Source organism: Nilaparvata lugens, chromosome 1, assembly GCF_014356525.2.
Source record: "Nilaparvata lugens isolate BPH chromosome 1, ASM1435652v1, whole genome shotgun sequence".
Classification (NCBI taxonomy): Eukaryota; Metazoa; Arthropoda; class Insecta; order Hemiptera; family Delphacidae; genus Nilaparvata; species Nilaparvata lugens.
Window position 1 is genome coordinate 17,584,837 of NC_052504.1, and position 19,870 is coordinate 17,604,706.

At 34.3% G+C, this 19,870-nt stretch overlaps 1 protein-coding gene across 2 annotated transcripts in view; it reads right to left on the reverse strand.

The window, feature by feature from the left end:
• The window catches only part of LOC111048075 (suppressor of lurcher protein 1), a 202,327-nt gene that overhangs the window by 9,321 nt on the left and 173,136 nt on the right, over nucleotides 1-19,870 (reverse strand). For both annotated transcript variants that reach the window (XM_039432421.1, XM_039432426.1), the window contains exons 10-12: nucleotides 11,269-11,458; nucleotides 10,079-10,269; nucleotides 643-850 (exon numbers count right to left, since the gene is read on the reverse strand). In XM_039432421.1, coding sequence (XP_039288355.1) covers nucleotides 643-850; nucleotides 10,079-10,269; nucleotides 11,269-11,458 — 589 coding nt within the window. The remainder of the gene's footprint in view (nucleotides 1-642; nucleotides 851-10,078; nucleotides 10,270-11,268; nucleotides 11,459-19,870) is intronic.

Below are 19,870 nucleotides of genomic sequence, written 5' to 3' on the forward strand. Positions count from 1 at the left end.
ATATACGTTTACTATGGAAATAACACAAATTCTATTATTTCCTTCTCATCTAAACTTGAATAAAGTGACTCATATTGTACGTAGATTATAGGTTTTCAATGTTAAGAGGAATCCGGGATTAGTCTCATTTCTGGAGAACACGATGATGCAATTCAGAATACCAGATTAATTCTCACTTTCTATCTTGGTGTTTCCTAGGTTAGTGTAAAGTTCCTCAATGGGAAAAAGTTTAAATGTTTAATGAAGTCTATCCTTTGATTTGATATCAATTCATAATATTATTTTTACTAAAAACATATTGGATTATAAAATTTATTGCCAATTATATTCTTTTATATATCATGCCATGTCATAAAGATGAAAATTTTCAATTATAGAAAGTCACTAGTCACCTTTCTATAGAATGTTTATTCGAGAGTCAACTACAATATTCAGAGAAACAAGTTCTTGTATTGTGATAGTGGTTTTATCTACGGTGATATAGCAACAGTGACAAAGATCGCGGCTGGCTGATGCAGTACGCATTTTAAATTCATGAGGACGATGATCCTAGGGGAAATGCTGCTCGCAATTGTTACAGGAGTGTGTCGTGTGGTGATAGAGTGAAGAGAGTGATGATGATGTTGGTTGGTGTATACTCACGGCAGCATTCCTTCAACGTCAAAGTGCACGAAATGGAGGCGCACTCGCTGGAAGTGCTCGCCGTAAAAGAAGTAGTGGCACTCGGTGTCCCTGGGGTAGTGGCCGGGGAAGTTGGGGCTGTGCACGACTCCCGTCAGTGACGAGTTGCTGCTCAGGGCGAACGCGCACGTGTAGTCGGGCAGCTGACGGCCCCATCTTATCCCGTAATCTGACAACAAACACACCAAAAAGTGAAAGACTCAACCTTGAACTCTTTCAAAATAGCATGGAATGATTATGTACTTCTTTTCTTATATTATAGTCTAACAGAAAAAGGACAGGAGAAATGTAAAATATATAATTTATTCAATCTTGAACTATTTCAAATAACAGAGAAGAGTTTAAATGATCATGTCCCCATCTTATATCATTACTTCTCGAAAAAAGACAAGAAAATGTCAAAAAAGATTTAATTAACCTTGAATTATTACAAAATGACATGGAATTCAAATGATCATGTCGATCATGATTGTTTTTTCAATTATTATCTGCAGATAGGAGGATTTTGTACAAGTTTAAGCTATTTGGGATTTGTGAAAGATTTCAAGGGTTACTCAGTACGCATCATGATAAATGATACAGTTTTTCCGTGTTACTCAATTCTACAATATTATTAATTGGTTGAGCATTATAATTCTGTAATCTTGAAAAACTCATATTTAAGCATTTGAAACTTATAATCAGTTTGTGAACCTAGGGTTTTTAATGAAATTCTACCACTGAGATGCAGAATTGTTATACGTATAATGAGAAGACAATATGTCCAATGAACAGATCACATCATTCTAGTAATAATTATCATAGTTTCCAATAGTTCGATTTCTTTGTTTGGATTGTGCCTTTCGTTAAACATTCAGCAGCAGTGGCGCAGTTGTGTGCCTGCACCTTTTTAAATATGATAAAAAAGATAATTTTGAATATAATTTAGAATTTAGAAATAGGCCGACACATCTAGAAAATACCTGAGTCTATACCTAATTCATGCAGGTGAATGGGCTAGAGTCAAGGAAACTTCAATTAATCTTGCCATGCCTGATTTAATAGGTTTATACTATAGAATAACACTACAATTTGAAATAATTGAAAAATACAAACAGCTTCAATAAACATTGGCAACTAAAATCGAACAACAGAAACAACAATTTCATGTTACTTTGGTGACATTCTTCATCTGATTCGGGGGCGCATTACTATCCCCGATTAGATAGCAATACGTCACAAAACCAAACAATATCAGTCATCAAGTATATCAGTCAACAATATCAATAACCAGTTAATTTCAACATGGAATTACTCAAGAAAGAAAAGCCCGTTGAACCCAAGTTTCGTCGATAGTAACCCATATAACCCATTTCATAATAATTTTGAATCCCCACTTTTGATTGACATTCTCGAATGAACCTTTGTTTCACTACACTGCACTTTCGTTGGTCTGTACGTTGCTTTATCGTCGGGGTTACAGTACCTTGTTTTTGGCGGTGAGCTTTTACCGGTTGAATTTGGCTTGACGGCGACGTCCTCTTACGTCCCTAGACCTGTCGTCTGAACGGGTGTCTTGAAGCGGTGTTACATAAAGTTGCGGAACCAAAGGGGTGGTAGTACAAGAAGTTGGTTTGGGGACACACATGAACCGCTGTAAATAAATGTATTACAGCATTAATTTCTAACTCTTCCTACAATTCATCAAAAGCTAAAACAGGAGTTTATTCTGTTATTCAATTTAGATTTTATCTTGACGTTCTGATTTCATTCTCAAAATTTAACAGATTTAGAACAAATTTACTTGCCAGAGTGTCATTAATATACAATGCAACATTTATGAAAACACCCGTAATAAATTAATATAATGCTTTTAGAAAATGAATACTTCATTAATTATGATGTTAACTATCATGATGTTATGATGTTACTTCATTAATTATGATGTATAAATTGATATAATACTCTTAGAAAAGGAATAATTCAGATTGAAATGATGCTAACTTATATGATATTTTTCGTTTGGTTCGCGAAATCAAATATAATTTTTCATATAGTAGCTCGACTAGTATTATTGGAAACTTGTGCGCTAGCCAACATTTTTTAATATTAATTTCATGGAAAAGAAAACTTTCTTCTTTGTCTATTAAGATTTCTATCTTAAAAATTTACTAAATTATTCGAAAGCCTTAATGACATAAGAAAACAGAGTCTGAAAAATATAAAATTATAAAATGTCATAAACTCAATATGAACATAATCTTAAAATTTTCATTCCAATTTAAAGGCTATCTTCCTGACTTTCAGCAATACTCTACGATAATATATCTCCAGAAACAATAACTCAAATGTAACGTAACTGAAAACTTTCTATACTTCTTTAGAAAAAATTTATAAGTATCTTCCATCACTAATAAAATCAAAAGGATTATTCTCAATCAATATTATTAACTTGAAAAATAACAGGCTTTGTTGATAAAATCTTTTGATTGAAGTTTCAATTAATTACCTAATTTCCCTAAATTATATTTTAACCTTAGTTTACGTACCTTAGCGGTTATTTGAAGAAACAATTATTCGTACATGAAGAAGAAACACAATTAAACCTTTCAGGACATGGCACTACTAGAAAATTTAAACTTTAATAAAAATAAAACTAGCTCTAAACATTAACTTATTATATAGACTTTTAAACCTGCCCAAAAAGGGCGAAACATAATGACTACATCTTTACTCTCGTAGTGCTCCTAGTAAAGTGTCCTCCGAAACGTAATCTGGTCTTGCGGTTGGGGAATCCCCCCACTACTGTATTTAGAAACAGGTCTCCTATTGGGCTAAAGGAATCAATTTGACCAATCGTCGCGTGGCTTCTAGAGCCTTTGGACCAAATAGTAACTGCAAAATCGGTAGTTTGTTATAATTTCAATGCTTGCTGTTTTCCAACTTATCGCACTTTATGTCGCGACAAGAAGGCTAAGTTTTAGAGATAATTCCATAATCTACATTCCTCGACGACTCGGAGCCACAATTTTTAAATATCTATCATGGGAAACTCGAAGTCATGGTCGTTCATAATAGAGAGAGAAAATAATTTATTTCGCTAACTCACTTACAATAATGGCTCTAGTCTATTGCGTATTAAATGTACTATTATAACTTGGGAAAAGGCCTGAATTAAATACAGTGCTCGGCACACTCCCCTTCCTTCCGGTGTGAAACACGCAAAAAGAAATCTAATCAGGATATGTTACCATAGAGGCATTCTGTATGATTTGGAGAGTCGAATTTCTGGATTGATAGTAGGATCCAATTTGAAGCGGGCCCTCTTCAAAAGAAATCTCTTTAATCATTCCGAAATTCAGCAAAATGTATAACTAATAGAGATTTGTGGCAAGAGTCTTTAAAACTGTGGCAAGAGTCAGGACAAAACAATATGGGCGTGTCCACTTTTTAAGTAGGCACTAAAGATGGACCGAGTATAATAATCTTGAATACTTCAATCACTTTATTGAGTCCCTGGTTATTTTCTTGGCAAACTCTAACAAGGGAAAACGTTTAAAAGACATCATAGTTTTAATTGGTTCTATGTTACTCTGCTGTTGTAAAATATGAAGCACATTGATTATAATAGTAAAGGATGAAACTTTTTCACTCTGCTGAATGTATTGAAATCTAACTATCATTACTATAGAGTTGAGAGTGCAACATATTTTTAACAATATAAAGCAATTCGATAGGCAAAACTATTCTACATAGAGATTACGATTCAAAGATAACAATGATTGAAACAGCATTATTAGATCAACGCGAGAGCTATATGACACAAGCGCGATTTTGCATTCCACAATCATGAGAAAAACACTTTTCATTATAATATTCCAGTAGGAAAGCTTTACCACAGAACGCTAGTCAAAACAAAACTATGATCGAGTGCCAGGCTATTATTTATCGCAAACTCAAAGTACGTGACATTTTCTCTAAACACTGGAAGCATACTTTTCATCGCATGATTTAATAATATGGAAATTCAACTCGATCAACTAGCTTGGGACTGCTAATGCTTGACTTCTGATTATCAACATTATGAAATTGACCAATACATTAACACCTTAATAGACTACTATTACACTATTACTGATTTACAAGTGCACTGACATTTCCAACCTTACTGGAGCCTCACATAATTATTTCTCAACAATAAACTTCATATCCAACTAGTTTCAATTACTCTACTAGATCTCAAAATATCTCAACTTATTCACATGGAAAACTTGATTGTAATTATTTTACTATTCATCATTAAAAAAATTTATCATTTCATTAAAGATTTTCCTATTTTTTTTATTTCTTAATTCTTTTTGAATACTTATCTCTAAAGGGTCCTACTACTGTTAATTACCTCAATTTAATTTTGCCAACAAAAATTCTATTTCCTTTTTGACACGAATTTTCCTACATATTTCTACTTTCATATCCCCAATTAAATTTTTAATCAACCTTTCAACTCTCAACTACAGAATAATTTAAACTCATGCTTAACTCAAGAGATTTTCCCTTTTCATTTCAGATTCAACTAGAAGAATTTCACTGTTAATTTTATTTTAATTTAACCCGTTCAGTACTGTTCCAATATTTATTTCTACTTTCACTGATAACCATTTTAACATTACCTAGGTACTCAAAAAAGTTTCTCTGTTATTTTATTTGTATACCTTAACTTTAAATATTCATTGTCTAAAACTTTCAATTTTCGTTACCATACCAAATTTCTAAGCAACTTTAAACTCAATAATACCCCTTTTTTTTACCAATTATTACTTGTGTTTTTGCGGCTGACTTTCCTACCAAACAATAACGAACCTTTTGACTGGGCTTCCCTAAACTGCCTTATTCTGATTGCTTTCCTTACAATCACTACGAAGACTCACTAAATATTCTAGATTTCGGTTTACGTTATTCTACTGACGAGCCCCATAACTCTCGAATGAACCAGACCGTTTACTAGATACAAAAAATCTCAGCTCACACCATCTTCGGTGCCTTTCGCTAAAATTATACAATTCCACCGTACAAATTTGCAAGGTTAGTCACAGCTAAATTCCTTGATCTGTTACATGGACAACTTTCGGGCAGTGCTCCGTTCTCTCTGGACACGGACCTACACTCGCGCCGATTACCTAAATTCAACAACAACACACACAGGCAGGACATCCCCGTGTCCTCCTCTAAATCTTGAGTCTCAACTAAACAAAAAAAATTCCCCACAGCCTACAGGAAACGTCACCAACACAACGGATCTTTACACTATCACTACGCATGCCTACCGCAAAAATCACACCTAAAAAAAATATTTCCAATAATAAAACTGATTCACCTTTTCGAGAATAAACATTACTGATAAAGGGACTTAACAACCTCATCTGAATCAACTTATTTTTATACAAATTCCCAAGGATTTGATCATCGTTTCAACTTTAATCTACAATATCTAATTATTTAGTTTAAACATCTCAAGGCCAAAACTACTCATCAACTTTTCAAAACTACATATCAACAATAACTAATAAAACAGTTTCCTATTTATTCTCTGATTACCTTCGATCTACCTAAACTCATCAAAAAAATTTCCTATTTTCCTCAAACATTCTCCCATAATAATTTCCGAATTTTCCTAATTTACTTGGGTTGACCTTTAAAATCTCAATATTCACTTTCACTACTACTATACTATGATGATACTCAAGTACCCGATGCGTGAGACCAGAATACGTACGTTGACATTACAATAATTTCTATCATCATTCACGGAATTACAGAATGCAAAAAATCTATTCAGCACTTAGAATCAGTTGTTTTTCACCTATGCTAGTTTCTTCTACTAATTTTTATTCTAACGTTAAACCTTTAATTTCTCAATGATCAATTTCAATAAGAAGTTTCAGAATACTTTCAACTTAAGCATCAATGATACTTGACTTTATCTTTAAGCACTTCAAAAGATTATCATTTTCATGGTTTAACATAACTGAATAACATTCCTATTTCATCTACAATTATTTAAACTTCAGAAAAATTGGAGTAGCAACTATAAATTATTCATTCAACTCCAAACCTAAAATATTGACAGTTAACACGTTCACAGAATGAATTATTAAGTATAGACTCAGAAAATTGATCTAGTATTATTAGAGTAAGTTATGAAAAATTTAATTTTTTAGAAAATTTGAATTCCAGAGATTTAAATATCTCTAGACAGCAGAGTCGGCGCAGTTGTGTGCCTTTCGTTAAACATTCAGCAGCAGTGGCGCAGTTGTGTGCCTGCACCTTTTTAAATATGATAAAAAAGATAATTTTGAATATAATTTAGAATTTAGAAATAGGCCGACACATCTAGAAAATACCTGAGTCTATACCTAATTCATGCAGGTGAATGGGCTAGAGTCAAGGAAACTTCAATTAATCTTGCCATGCCTGATTTAATAGGTTTATACTATAGAATAACACTACAATTTGAAATAATTGAAAAATACAAACAGCTTCAATAAACATTGGCAACTAAAATCGAACAACAGAAACAACAATTTCATGTTACTTTGGTGACATTCTTCATCTGATTCGGGGGCGCATTACTATCCCCGATTAGATAGCAATACGTCACAAAACCAAACAATATCAGTCATCAAGTATATCAGTCAACAATATCAATAACCAGTTAATTTCAACATGGAATTACTCAAGAAAGAAAAGCCCGTTGAACCCAAGTTTCGTCGATAGTAACCATATAACCCATTTCATAATAATTTTGAATCCCCACTTTTGATTGACATTCTCGAATGAACCTTTGTTTCACTACACTGCACTTTCGTTGGTCTGTACGTTGCTTTATCGTCGGGGTTACAGTACCTTGTTTTTGGCGGTGAGCTTTTACCGGTTGAATTTGGCTTGACGGCGACGTCCTCTTACGTCCCTAGACCTGTCGTCTGAACGGGTGTCTTGAAGCGGTGTTACATAAAGTTGCGGAACCAAAGGGGTGGTAGTACAAGAAGTTGGTTTGGGGACACACATGAACCGCTGTAAATAAATGTATTACAGCATTAATTTCTAACTCTTCCTACAATTCATCAAAAGCTAAAACAGGAGTTTATTCTGTTATTCAATTTAGATTTTATCTTGACGTTCTGATTTCATTCTCAAAATTTAACAGATTTAGAACAAATTTACTTGCCAGAGTGTCATTAATATACAATGCAACATTTATGAAAACACCCGTAATAAATTAATATAATGCTTTTAGAAAATGAATACTTCATTAATTATGATGTTAACTATCATGATGTTATGATGTTACTTCATTAATTATGATGTATAAATTGATATAATACTCTTAGAAAAGGAATAATTCAGATTGAAATGATGCTAACTTATATGATATTTTTCGTTTGGTTCGCGAAATCAAATATAATTTTTCATATAGTAGCTCGACTAGTATTATTGGAAACTTGTGCGCTAGCCAACATTTTTTAATATTAATTTCATGGAAAAGAAAACTTTCTTCTTTGTCTATTAAGATTTCTATCTTAAAAATTTACTAAATTATTCGAAAGCCTTAATGACATAAGAAAACAGAGTCTGAAAAATATAAAATTATAAAATGTCATAAACTCAATATGAACATAATCTTAAAATTTTCATTCCAATTTAAAGGCTATCTTCCTGACTTTCAGCAATACTCTACGATAATATATCTCCAGAAACAATAACTCAAATGTAACGTAACTGAAAACTTTCTATACTTCTTTAGAAAAAAATTATAAGTATCTTCCATCACTAATAAAATCAAAAGGATTATTCTCAATCAATATTATTAACTTGAAAAATAACAGGCTTTGTTGATAAAATCTTTTGATTGAAGTTTCAATTAATTACCTAATTTCCCTAAATTATATTTTAACCTTAGTTACGTACCTTAGCGGTTATTTGAAGAAACAATTATTCGTACATGAAGAAGAAACACAATTAAACCTTTCAGGACATGGCACTACTAGAAAATTTAAACTTTAATAAAAATAAAACTAGCTCTAAACATTAACTTATTATATAGACTTTTAAACCTGCCCAAAAAGGTCGAAACATAATGACTACATCTTTACTCTCGTAGTGCTCCTAGTAAAGTGTCCTCCGAAACGTAATCTGGTCTCGCGGTTGGGGAATCCCCCCACTACTGTATTTAGAAACAGGTCTCCTATTGGGCTAAAGGAATCAATTTGACCAATCGTCGCGTGGCTTCTAGAGCCTTTGGACCAAATAGTAACTGCAAAATCGGTAGTTTGTTATAATTTCAATGCTTGCTGTTTTCCAACTTATCGCACTTTATGTCGCGACAAGAAGGCTAAGTTTTAGAGATAATTCCATAATCTACATTCCTCGACGACTCGGAGCCACAATTTTTAAATATCTATCATGGGAAACTCGAAGTCATGGTCGTTCATAATAGAGAGAGAAAATAATTTATTTCGCTAACTCACTTACAATAATGGCTCTAGTCTATTGCGTATTAAATGTACTATTATAACTTGGGAAAAGGCCTGAATTAAATACAGTGCTCGGCACAGGATACTTCAATAATAATTGTGTATCATTGAACCTGTATTAATAGATTATGAACTCCAATTTCAATCGTATCATGCAAAAATACTTACTTACTTTCCGTGTCCAGGATCACCAGTCTTCTATTTTTCTATATATTTCGCTCCCAAAATTTAGCCACCCGGAGGGCTTTGTCGTTGCTTTGGAGGAGGTCGTCGTGAGAACAGTTTGTGTCAAGCAACTCGCACTGCAATAGGTGAATGTAGTTTTGTTCCAGGCCGCAGTCGCAGGCAGCATCGTCCTGAATGTAACCCCAGCGTAGTAGATTTGATTTGCACCTTGTGACTCCTGTGCGTAGTCGGTTTAAAGACTTCCAAGTTGTGAAAGGGAGTTCACTACCACAGCTAGCACTTTCTTTCAGTTCCAGGAGCGGATTTTGCAGCTCCTCCTGCCATAGATCCAACCTTCGTTGTTCAGGAGTTGTGGTAAGAGGTACTGTTGACTGGATAAAACTCCTTCTTGACTTGAGCCTTGTTGCCGTTGGTTGATGGTGAAACAAAGGGTGTCTTGGGTCGCTGATTTGCTTCTTCCGTTCCACTTCTGCTGCAACAGTTCTGCGAATGGGTGGTGGTGCTATTCCTATGATTGGGAAAATTTTACCAATGGGTGTGGAAAAATGATATTTATGTTTTATCAATACATGTCTTTATTATTTATTCATATCACTCATATTACAAGTATTGAAAGAAAATATTCATGTCTGTGTTGATAACACAAAAAGCTGTTTTGTAAGTGGAGAAAGATAGTCTTCATGCAATAGTGTATTACTCACCTTCGGTGAAAACATAGGTCGCCTTGAATCCGCGAACATGAGCTGCGGAGTAGAGGCCGTGGAATTGCAGCCGCATTTTCGGTCCGTTGGACATCACTGCAGTTGGAATGCTCTCTCCGCAGAAACTCTCCGACTTCTCCAGGCGACCTTCGACATACACGTAGATCATCACTGCGTCCACGCTGTCGCACCTGCAACAATTTGGATAATTTGATAGAATTAGAATTGATAAAAATATGACATAAGTGTTGAAATAATAAAGTCAAGAATTGTCTTACTATTTTGGAGGAAGTTCATTTTGAGTGCATGACTCATAGAGAAAAATAATATATATAGCGTTTGAAAAGTGATTTGGTGAAAGCAATTCAAACATAGAACTTATTAAGACAGAAAAGGTGAAAATTACAAGTACACAAGGGAAAAAAGTTGAGAGTCCTGTTATTTTCTCAAAAATGATCCAATCACAGTAAAACAATGCTTGTTCGCATAACAATAACATGAAACAAATTTTTCTCCTTAGTTTATTGTTGAAGTTAGTATATCATTCTATTTATGTATTTTATTATTTGTAGGCACCTGCTGTAAAATCTTTTAGGTTCAGCGGGACCAATTTTGAAATGCATTCTACTGAATAAAGTGATTGGTTGATTGATTGAACCTGTTCAATCGGACACATACGGAATGTACCCTTGCAGTCAGTTTCATTGAAAAAACTTAAAGGCATAATATTTTTTTGCATCAATAATATTGATTAATATATTTTTATGAATAAAGATATAAGTTGGACGCATCTTGTATCATACATTTATCCAAATTTTACATAATTCAATAAGAATAATTTATTCCATTGTTTTTGACTCCTATCTACTCATTTATTTTCAAGTTCTCATGAACGGTATATACACGTATAATAATTACTATAGACTCAATTTACACCTGGGAGAGTCTACTTTGACTGAAGTAGTTTAAATTACTACATTTTCCTATACATTGAAATCGAGTGAATAGATTGCTCAAACAGAATCTGGAGAAATGCTTTATTTTCTCTTAAAGTCGAATGAAGTTGACTCTTATAGTTGAATTGTCTCTAAGGAGAAGTTACAAGCTACTTCCTCTAAACTGTATAGTAACTACTGTAAGGTTATAGTCAGTCTTCAAAGTGATTCATGCACATGAAAAAACAAACTTACTCTTTAGGATCATCAGTGGGATGATAGAGCGAGAAGTCGGTGAATGTGACGAGCACCCTCTGCTTGCCTCGACCCTGGAAGTCGAAGCGGCAGGAAGAGCGCGGAGGGTAGGGTCCCGGGTAGCCCGGCGAGATCAGTGTACCCGACTTGGCTACACTGCTGTCCAGCAATGTGTGATTGCAGTTTGTGGCTACATATAAACATATAAACACACATCAAAACGCCATTAATATTCTGATTTGAAGCATCCAAGGAAAACATTGAAGAAGCATAGTATATAATATATTTTATGTAGACAAAATATATGATCTAAGAAAATAAGCCGAGATCATCAATAAAATTATCCAATACCATGAATACGAAGAGGTCATCATTGGAAACAAAATTGAATGCTAAGTAGTTTCGAACACCATATTGGCCTATGCCTTGAGTAGAAACTCATAAGTTGATGAACTATAACGTTGATGTTAATGTAAGGGTACATTGGATGAATAATGAGCATCATAATATTGTTTGATTCTGTGATGTCATTTGCTTTGAAGTTTTAAGGATTTCACTTCTGAACGAAATCTTTGTTCAGTTCCCCCGACATTCAAGTCGACATTCAACTTCCATTGTAAGCCGCGAACGCGATCGACCTTCATAGGCACATTGTGAAGGATGGGTATGAACTGTACGGCTACGTCTCCATTTCCGTACACCAGGGTGACATTCGAATGTTTTTATCATGAACTAGAAGATAAGTGGTATCGATCGAAACCTAAATCTACACCACGATATACTAGTTATGTTTGCACCTCGAAAATCCATATGAATATGAGCTCATTGTACTTTTCACAATTATTTGTGAACGATCTGTGATTTCACCACAGAAATTATTTGTGAGAAGATCTCTTTATGTTTCTTACATTATATCCATGATGCCCGAACAGAGCATAACTTTTATATAATATTATAGATTTCTCTAAAAATTGAAGCACGACAATAGTCTATTTATATAGAAACTATTCCTATTTTCAACTTTCATTCCGACTTGCCAGGTAATCAATAAGTCCCACAATGGTTAATTTTTTCTACAGCTCACAAAATGTTGATCTCAGTGTTATCTTCTCTTATCTGATTAGCCCAATCCCTTGTTATGCTCCTGGGTTGTGAACAGCTCAGATCGACTTTGTCCAAATAGTTTATCTGATATACACTATTATATCTCGAGGGAACAATTTCCTGTTTGCCTTCTGAAACACGTCTTTTCGATATTGGGACAAGAATTTTCTGCACATTCCCGGCAGAATATTTTTGTCTTCAAGAACCCTGTTCTGGAAGTAGAATAAAAGAAGTATCATTCAAGAATAAAACTCTTCATGGGACCAATAAGAGTATCTTTCTCCAGAAATTGACTAAGAATTATACTTCTCTTAGCCTGGTAAACAATCTCTCCTTATATAGCACTCCACCTTTTGAATAATCAATTGGATTATAATGAGGAAATATAGATCATGAAATCATAGATCATTGATCGTGATTGTTCGAAGTAGGAGAAAAAGCCGGCATCCCAACAGCAGGGGACTCTACTTGACTTGATAATTTCACAGAAAAATAATCTTAGGGGGAAACATATCCCACTTAAAATGAAACTTCACTTGAAATGAAATGAATCTATTCATTAATTTACTAGCATTCTCGAGCCGTTGCGTTTGTTCGGCCGATTACATTATTCAATTATAGTAGGATGAACACATCGATTACGGGAGCTCGAGGTACCTGACTGTTATGCGATCCGTCTAGGCTAACAAATCCACCAATGGGGCATTTTGCCAAAATGTTACCGGTATAAATAAACTCTGTGTTGAAGAATATAAATGCACCTATATTCATACTAACTATATTCAGAGGAATGATGTCCAAAATAGCTATTTATGTATTAAGAGCGTAATGCGCGACTTTATCGCTCGCGCAAAACAGTTATCATGTTACGCGAAGCGGAGCGTGATAATTTCGCAAGAGCGATAAAGAAGCATTACGAGCGAATTACATACAAAATTTTTTCTACAACTGCCCAAACCTGTTGAATTACTTATGTCTGGTGGAGTTAATAATAATTTGTCTTCACTGATATCCATTATCCATCATGGCTGCAGAACCGGTACACCGTACAATTATTACCGACTTTTTAGGTTAAGATCTGACCTACTTTTGGGAGATGCTTATCATCAGCTGATTAGCGAGCGTAAAGAAACTCTTCTGCGCATGCGCGAATGATCAGGAAGCATAAAGAAAATCTACTGCACATGCGCAGATGGTTAGCGAGCGAAAAAGTAGATTCTCCTCAGAAATAAGCTGTTATACGAGGAGAATTATTGAGATATGTAAATTCTTTTTTTACGCGCAGTTGTAGAAATAGTTATTTGTATATCTAGAGTGAAAAGTACGACTTTTTCTCCCTGAGGGAAAAAGTTTGAAGCCCGAGGCGAAGCCGAGGGCAACAATTTTCCTGAGGGAGAAAAAGTATTTTTCGCTCATGATGTACACAATATTTTTCCTCCATCTACATTTTTTTATAGAAACTGCAAATTAAATCATTCTAATAACATACGTATTGGTGACAATGTTTCCTAACAACATAACCTAAAAACTAAAACCTAAAAACAGGTCGTCTGATAGGCACTGCTGATTGCGCTATCTATCGGCCAAAGTTGTAACAATCATATCAGCTGAGCTACCAAAAATGGCTGACTCAGATGGCTGACGCGGTTCAGATTTGAATTGCAGAATGCAGATCAAAAATATTTGTTGGCTGGTATTTTGAATAGAATAAAATATTTTAAAAATTGTATAAATTTTTATCGTCTACCAATATTAAGAATATAATATCATACAAACATATATTTCATGAGTTGATCAAATTTCTGGTTGTGGTATTGAATTCAGTTGACTCAATGACAGACACCTCTATTACGCTTTCTCATCTGAGCTTAGACCTTCTAACCTATTACCATGTAAGTTTTTTAAATAGAGATGCTTCCCATGTTATTTAAATGGAGTCACTTTTACTCCCTAGGGAGTTTTTCTGTTTTTTACTACCTAGAGCGAAAAAGTGACACTTTAGTATTATGTTTCAGGGAGTAAAGTAAGTACTTTAGACAGTAGGTGGAGGAAAAACAATTTTTCATTCAGTTATGTATCTCCATTCTCTCACTGAGTTAGCCTACTTCTATCCACCAGAGTTAGATACCCTTGCTACCTCTATTCAAAGAGGTTTCACACTTGGTTTAACACAATTTTCCACACTTTTCATTGTTATTCCAGTTGTGGCGACAAGAACACATTTACAAGTTTACTACATTCAATCACGTTTTTTCTAATCTATTACATTAATCTCTACATTTTCCACCTATTACATTCAAAGGTCACATCTAGTCATTATGGCTATCTTCCTCTAATGAACGGGATACGTTGAATTGTCAATGAATTTTATTTGTATCAAATTCCTAGTGAGATAAAAATTAAATACAAAATTGAATCCAATGTCCTAATGATGATCAGGACAAGTTTGAAGAAAAACGTTATCATTGAATGTCAGAGACCTAGTTATTGTTTCTTTTTCCTTTTTTCCTGCTCTTCTCTTATTACATTTTACGTTTAACTTCTAATCTTCTCGAGGTCTAGTCTTCTAGTCTTTCATCTTCATCATTGATAAACTGGCATGTGAACATTTTGGCAAATATGTATAAAAACCTGGTGGAAAATCTGAGAATTTTTTTTTTTGTTTAATCCCATTGCAATCTAGTCTAAGAAGACTAATGAGCAATTTTTTCCTAATATAATAATGGGTTAAATATTAATAAGATAGGTAGTTCTCACCAGGACTACTACTTCTAGCAACTAACTTGGAATTAACAATAGATAATAATAGTAATATATATATATATATAATATATATATATATATATATATATATATATATATATATAAATAGAGTAAATCTGAGAATTGAATGCAAAATTATATTATTCTAGACGATGATTGCATTTTTACAATCTTGAGTTATCGCTGCTTAGACTATTGTTTGAGTATTTATTCCATCTTGTATTCCATTCAGTCGCAATTCACTCACAAGTTAAAAAATGTAGGAAAGAACAGAGGGAAATCAATAGTCAGATCATCAAACAGTTATCAATATTGAAGGAGAATGTTCCCTGTTGTTGGGTAAAGAGTGGGAAATAATAAAGGAAAAGCGAAGTTGATAGTTATTGCTTGAATTGACCTGCTCTGGCGATACTATAAAATATTGCAGAACTGGATGAAAAATGTGATTTTGATTCATAATGAGTAATAGTAGTTCACAAATAGAGAAATAATACTGTGAAATTATAAATAACAATGAAATAGTAACGCCTGAAGAAGTAATCTTCTACTTTGTGGTTTAAACTGATTATGAATTTTATTGTATGTAGTAATATTCAGGAATTAATAAATAGGGTGAGAATAAGGTGATAGCACAGCTTGAATATATATTGTACCGTTGGAGGAGGTAGAATCTTTTAAGGACCTGGGTGTGATTTACAGCTCTGATTTTACATTCAATAAACATATAGACCTTTTGTGTAGTAGAGCCAATCAGCAGATGGGGTTTATCCTGAGAACATGTTCACCTTTCAATGATGTCTCACCCTTAATATTTCTGTATAAATCTCTTGTCAGAAGTATTCTTGAGTATGCGTCTGAAATTTGGAACCCTTATTGTAATGATCAAGTACTATTTTTGGAGCGTTTACAAAATAAATTTTTAAGGTACATGTACTTCAGGAAATTCCATTTCAATTGTCCGTTTGACTTTCCCTCTGCCACTCTGAGAAATATTTTCCAATTGCAATCATTAAAATCAAAACGAGATATTAAGTCTTTAATTTTGCTTCATAGTTTATTAAATAATAAAATAGATTCCCCATATTTGCTTTCATATATCAATATTTATATATCTACCATATCACGTCGCTCCACTTTCTCTTTTTTTGTGCCCCGTTCCAGAACTGTGAGTCACTATAATTCTCCGGTCAACAGAATTCAAAGACTTTTCAACTGTTACTCTGGGCAACTGGACATTTTCTGGTTCTCTCGTGAAAAATTTTATAGAATATTAAACAGTCTATTGTGAGATGTCCTTGCTCGGTCGTGTTGTCGATTATTTTTTGCTGTATATAGGTATGTATCGACGTTTTTGAGGAAGAAATACAAGTTGTCAAGAGAAGAAAAGTTTAACCACATCAAAATAAGGGAAGACCTTGACATGGAAACGCGCATCATCAGAAAGGAATTATTCCCATTTCTTATGGAATACAAGAAACGAGGTAAACAGGTCCTAATGAAAAAAGATAAATTAATGATTGACGGTGAGCTCTACAACCTGGATAGCTTGAAAGAAGCATATAATAAGGAAAAAGAAAAAAAAAGGCCAAGGAGTGAGGGAAACTCTCCCACAACAGGAGGCGACGGTGACGCAAGCACCCAAAACACAAATACGGAACGACTCGTGAAGAAAAAGAACTTGAATACAATGGAAACATATATAAAGAGAATTGGAAGAGAGCAGGGTGGTGTGGAAGAGCCTTCACAACCACAATAGCAACCACGGCGTGGAGTTAGAATAGCAAGAACGGAAAATGAAAGGAAACCAACTGATAAAGACTTCGGAAAGGATGGAAGATCGGCGAAGAGAAAAAATCAAGATAATATCATTATACTCACATATAATTGTAGATCTCTTAGGGAGAACTGGAGAGTGGAACAGCTGGTGGAAGAGGTCAAAAATGTAGAATGGGATATAATAGGACTTGCGGAAGTAAGGAGAGACGGAGAACAATGTTTGAGCCTGGATGATGATAATATTGTTATGTACGTGAATGGCAATGGTCCAACAGGAGGAACAGGTTTTCTAATAAACAATGCGACAAAAAAGAAAATCATAAGCTTCAAGCAACATACTCACAGAATATCGACAATAATTTGGAAACTCAAAGAAGGAATGGGTAGAATTAGAATAATACAAGTCTATGCACCAACATCAAATTCAACTGATGAGGAAATTGAAGAACTATATGAAGAACTGAATGATGCCTTAGGAAAGGATATATGTAGGTACAATATAATAATGGGAGATATGAATGCAAAAATTGGCAAGAACAACGGTGAAAAATGTGTTGGAAACTACGGATTTGGTGAAAGAAATGAAAGAGGAGATAGGCTTGTTGAATTTGTTGAAGGGAAAAATATGTATTTGATGAACTCCTTCTTCCAGAAAAATGAAACAAGAAAGTGGACTTGGATGAGTCCGGATGGAGAAACAAAAAATGAGATTGACTTCTTCATAACAGACAAAAAACTCATTGTACAAGATGTGGACGTAGAGAATGATGTTAACATAGGAAGTGACCATAGACCAATTAAGATGATTATAAAAATAGAAGAGAGAAGAAGATTCAACAAAAAAGTCCGCACGAGACTGAGTTCAGAAGCACTAAAAATGAAATCATTTGAAGAGAAATTGGAAGAAAACCTAGCTCATGGAATGAATACTGAATGCTCCGATATGGAAGACATATCAAGTAAACTATCTGCTATTATTAAAAGTACAAGTGATAACTTGAACGACAGAGAAGGAAACAGAAAACGTTCAACTCCAAGAGAGATAATCAGACTTTTGGCAAAAAGGAGAAGACTGAAAACGTCTGATAGGGATAGAATTGAATTTACTGAAATTTCCAAATTAATAAGGCGAAAATGGAAAGAATGGACAGCGCTCAAGAAAACTGAAGAATTAGAAGACACAATTAAATCAAGAGGAAGTATTAAACAAACATTGAGAAGACAACAGCTAGGCACCAATATAATGATCTCGATGAAAAATGAGACTGGCGAGGAAGAGAGAGAAGTGGAAGGTATTCTCAGGACAATCTGTAACTTCTATGAAAAATTATATAGTATACAGGGGCCTGAAACAGACACACCAGCAGAGTGCAGTGGAAGGAGAGAGGAACAGCTGGATGCAGGTCAAGTAGAAAATAGCCTTCCAATCCTGGAAAGTGAAGTGGAGAGAGTAATAAGCAAATTAAAAGAAGGAAAAGCGGGAGGACCGGATAGAGTTACAAATGAAGAAATAAAAGCGGGAGGAAGAGCTGTAACCAGTATACTAGTCAAGTTGTTTAATATATGTCTAAAAAATAGAAAAGTTCCTGATTTATGGTTGAAGGCTAACCTAATACTACTGTATAAAAAGGGAGACAGAAAAGAAGTAAAGAACTATCGCCCAATAAGTCTCCTCTGTACAATTTACAAAGTCTTCATTGCAATAATAACATACAGAATAGGAAGAAATTTAGATGCCGCAACACAGAACGATCAGACCGGATTCAAGAAAAATTTCTCTACACTAGACAATATCTTAGTACTGCTGGAATTGATACGAAAGGCGAGGGAATACAATTTCCAAATGGTCCTACTATTCATCGACTTTGAAAAAGCATTCGATAGTGTAACAACCAACGCTATTATGAATACGTTAGCTGGACTTGGTGTTGAAGATGAATATTTACAAATTTTTAAATATATATATGAGAATATGAAATTAGAATGTTCAGTAAGAGGAGAGAGTAAAGAGATACGTGTGAAAAGAGGATTAAGACAAGGTGATGTGCCATCTGCAAAAATATTTAATGCCGTTTTAGAAACAACCTTCAAAAATTTAGACTGGCAAGATAGAGGCATAGATATCAATGGGGAGAGGTTGAACTGCTTGAAATTTGCCGATGATATTGTTCTTATAGGAAGAAGTGCAAGTGAAGTTAAGGATATGTTAAAGGAGATGATGGAAGAAACAAAACAAATAGGCCTTAAAGTAAATTTTGAAAAATCAAAGGTTATGAGTTTCAATTGTCAAGCAGATGAAGTAATTGATTTGAACCAAGGAAGAATTATCGAAAATGTCAACAGCTTCATATATTTAGGGCAAAGAATTGGAAAAGACGGTCAATGGGGAGAAATCACAAGAAGAATTGCGTTGGGATGGTCAATGTTTAAAAGATTTAATCACCTTTTCCGCTCCACGGTTATTATGGAAAATAAGCGAAAATTACTTCAGATGTGTATAATCCCAGTTATGTTGTATGGCTGTGAAACATGGACTCTCACAGGAAAAATTATCAGGAAAATGAGAACTAGTATGAGAGCAATGCTAAGGATCATGTTGGGAGTTACTAAAAGAGATAAAAAGACGAAAATATGGATATCCAAAGAGACAATGGTTGAGGACATAGGACGGTTGATAGTAGAAAGAAAATGGAACTGGGCAGGACATATCGCGAGAACAAAAGACAACAGATGGACAAAGAAGATAATAGACTGGTATCCACGAACACTGAAGAGAAGCAGAGGACGACCAACCAACAGATGGGACGAGGAATTTAGGAGAGTCTGCGGTGGAGCAACATGGCAGAGGGTAGCACAGGAGAGGACGGAATGGGAGAGGATGAAGAAGGTGTACGGCGGTGTTTGGCTATACAAAGACTAAATTTCAAAAGTGAATGTTATTTATCATGTTCATATTTCA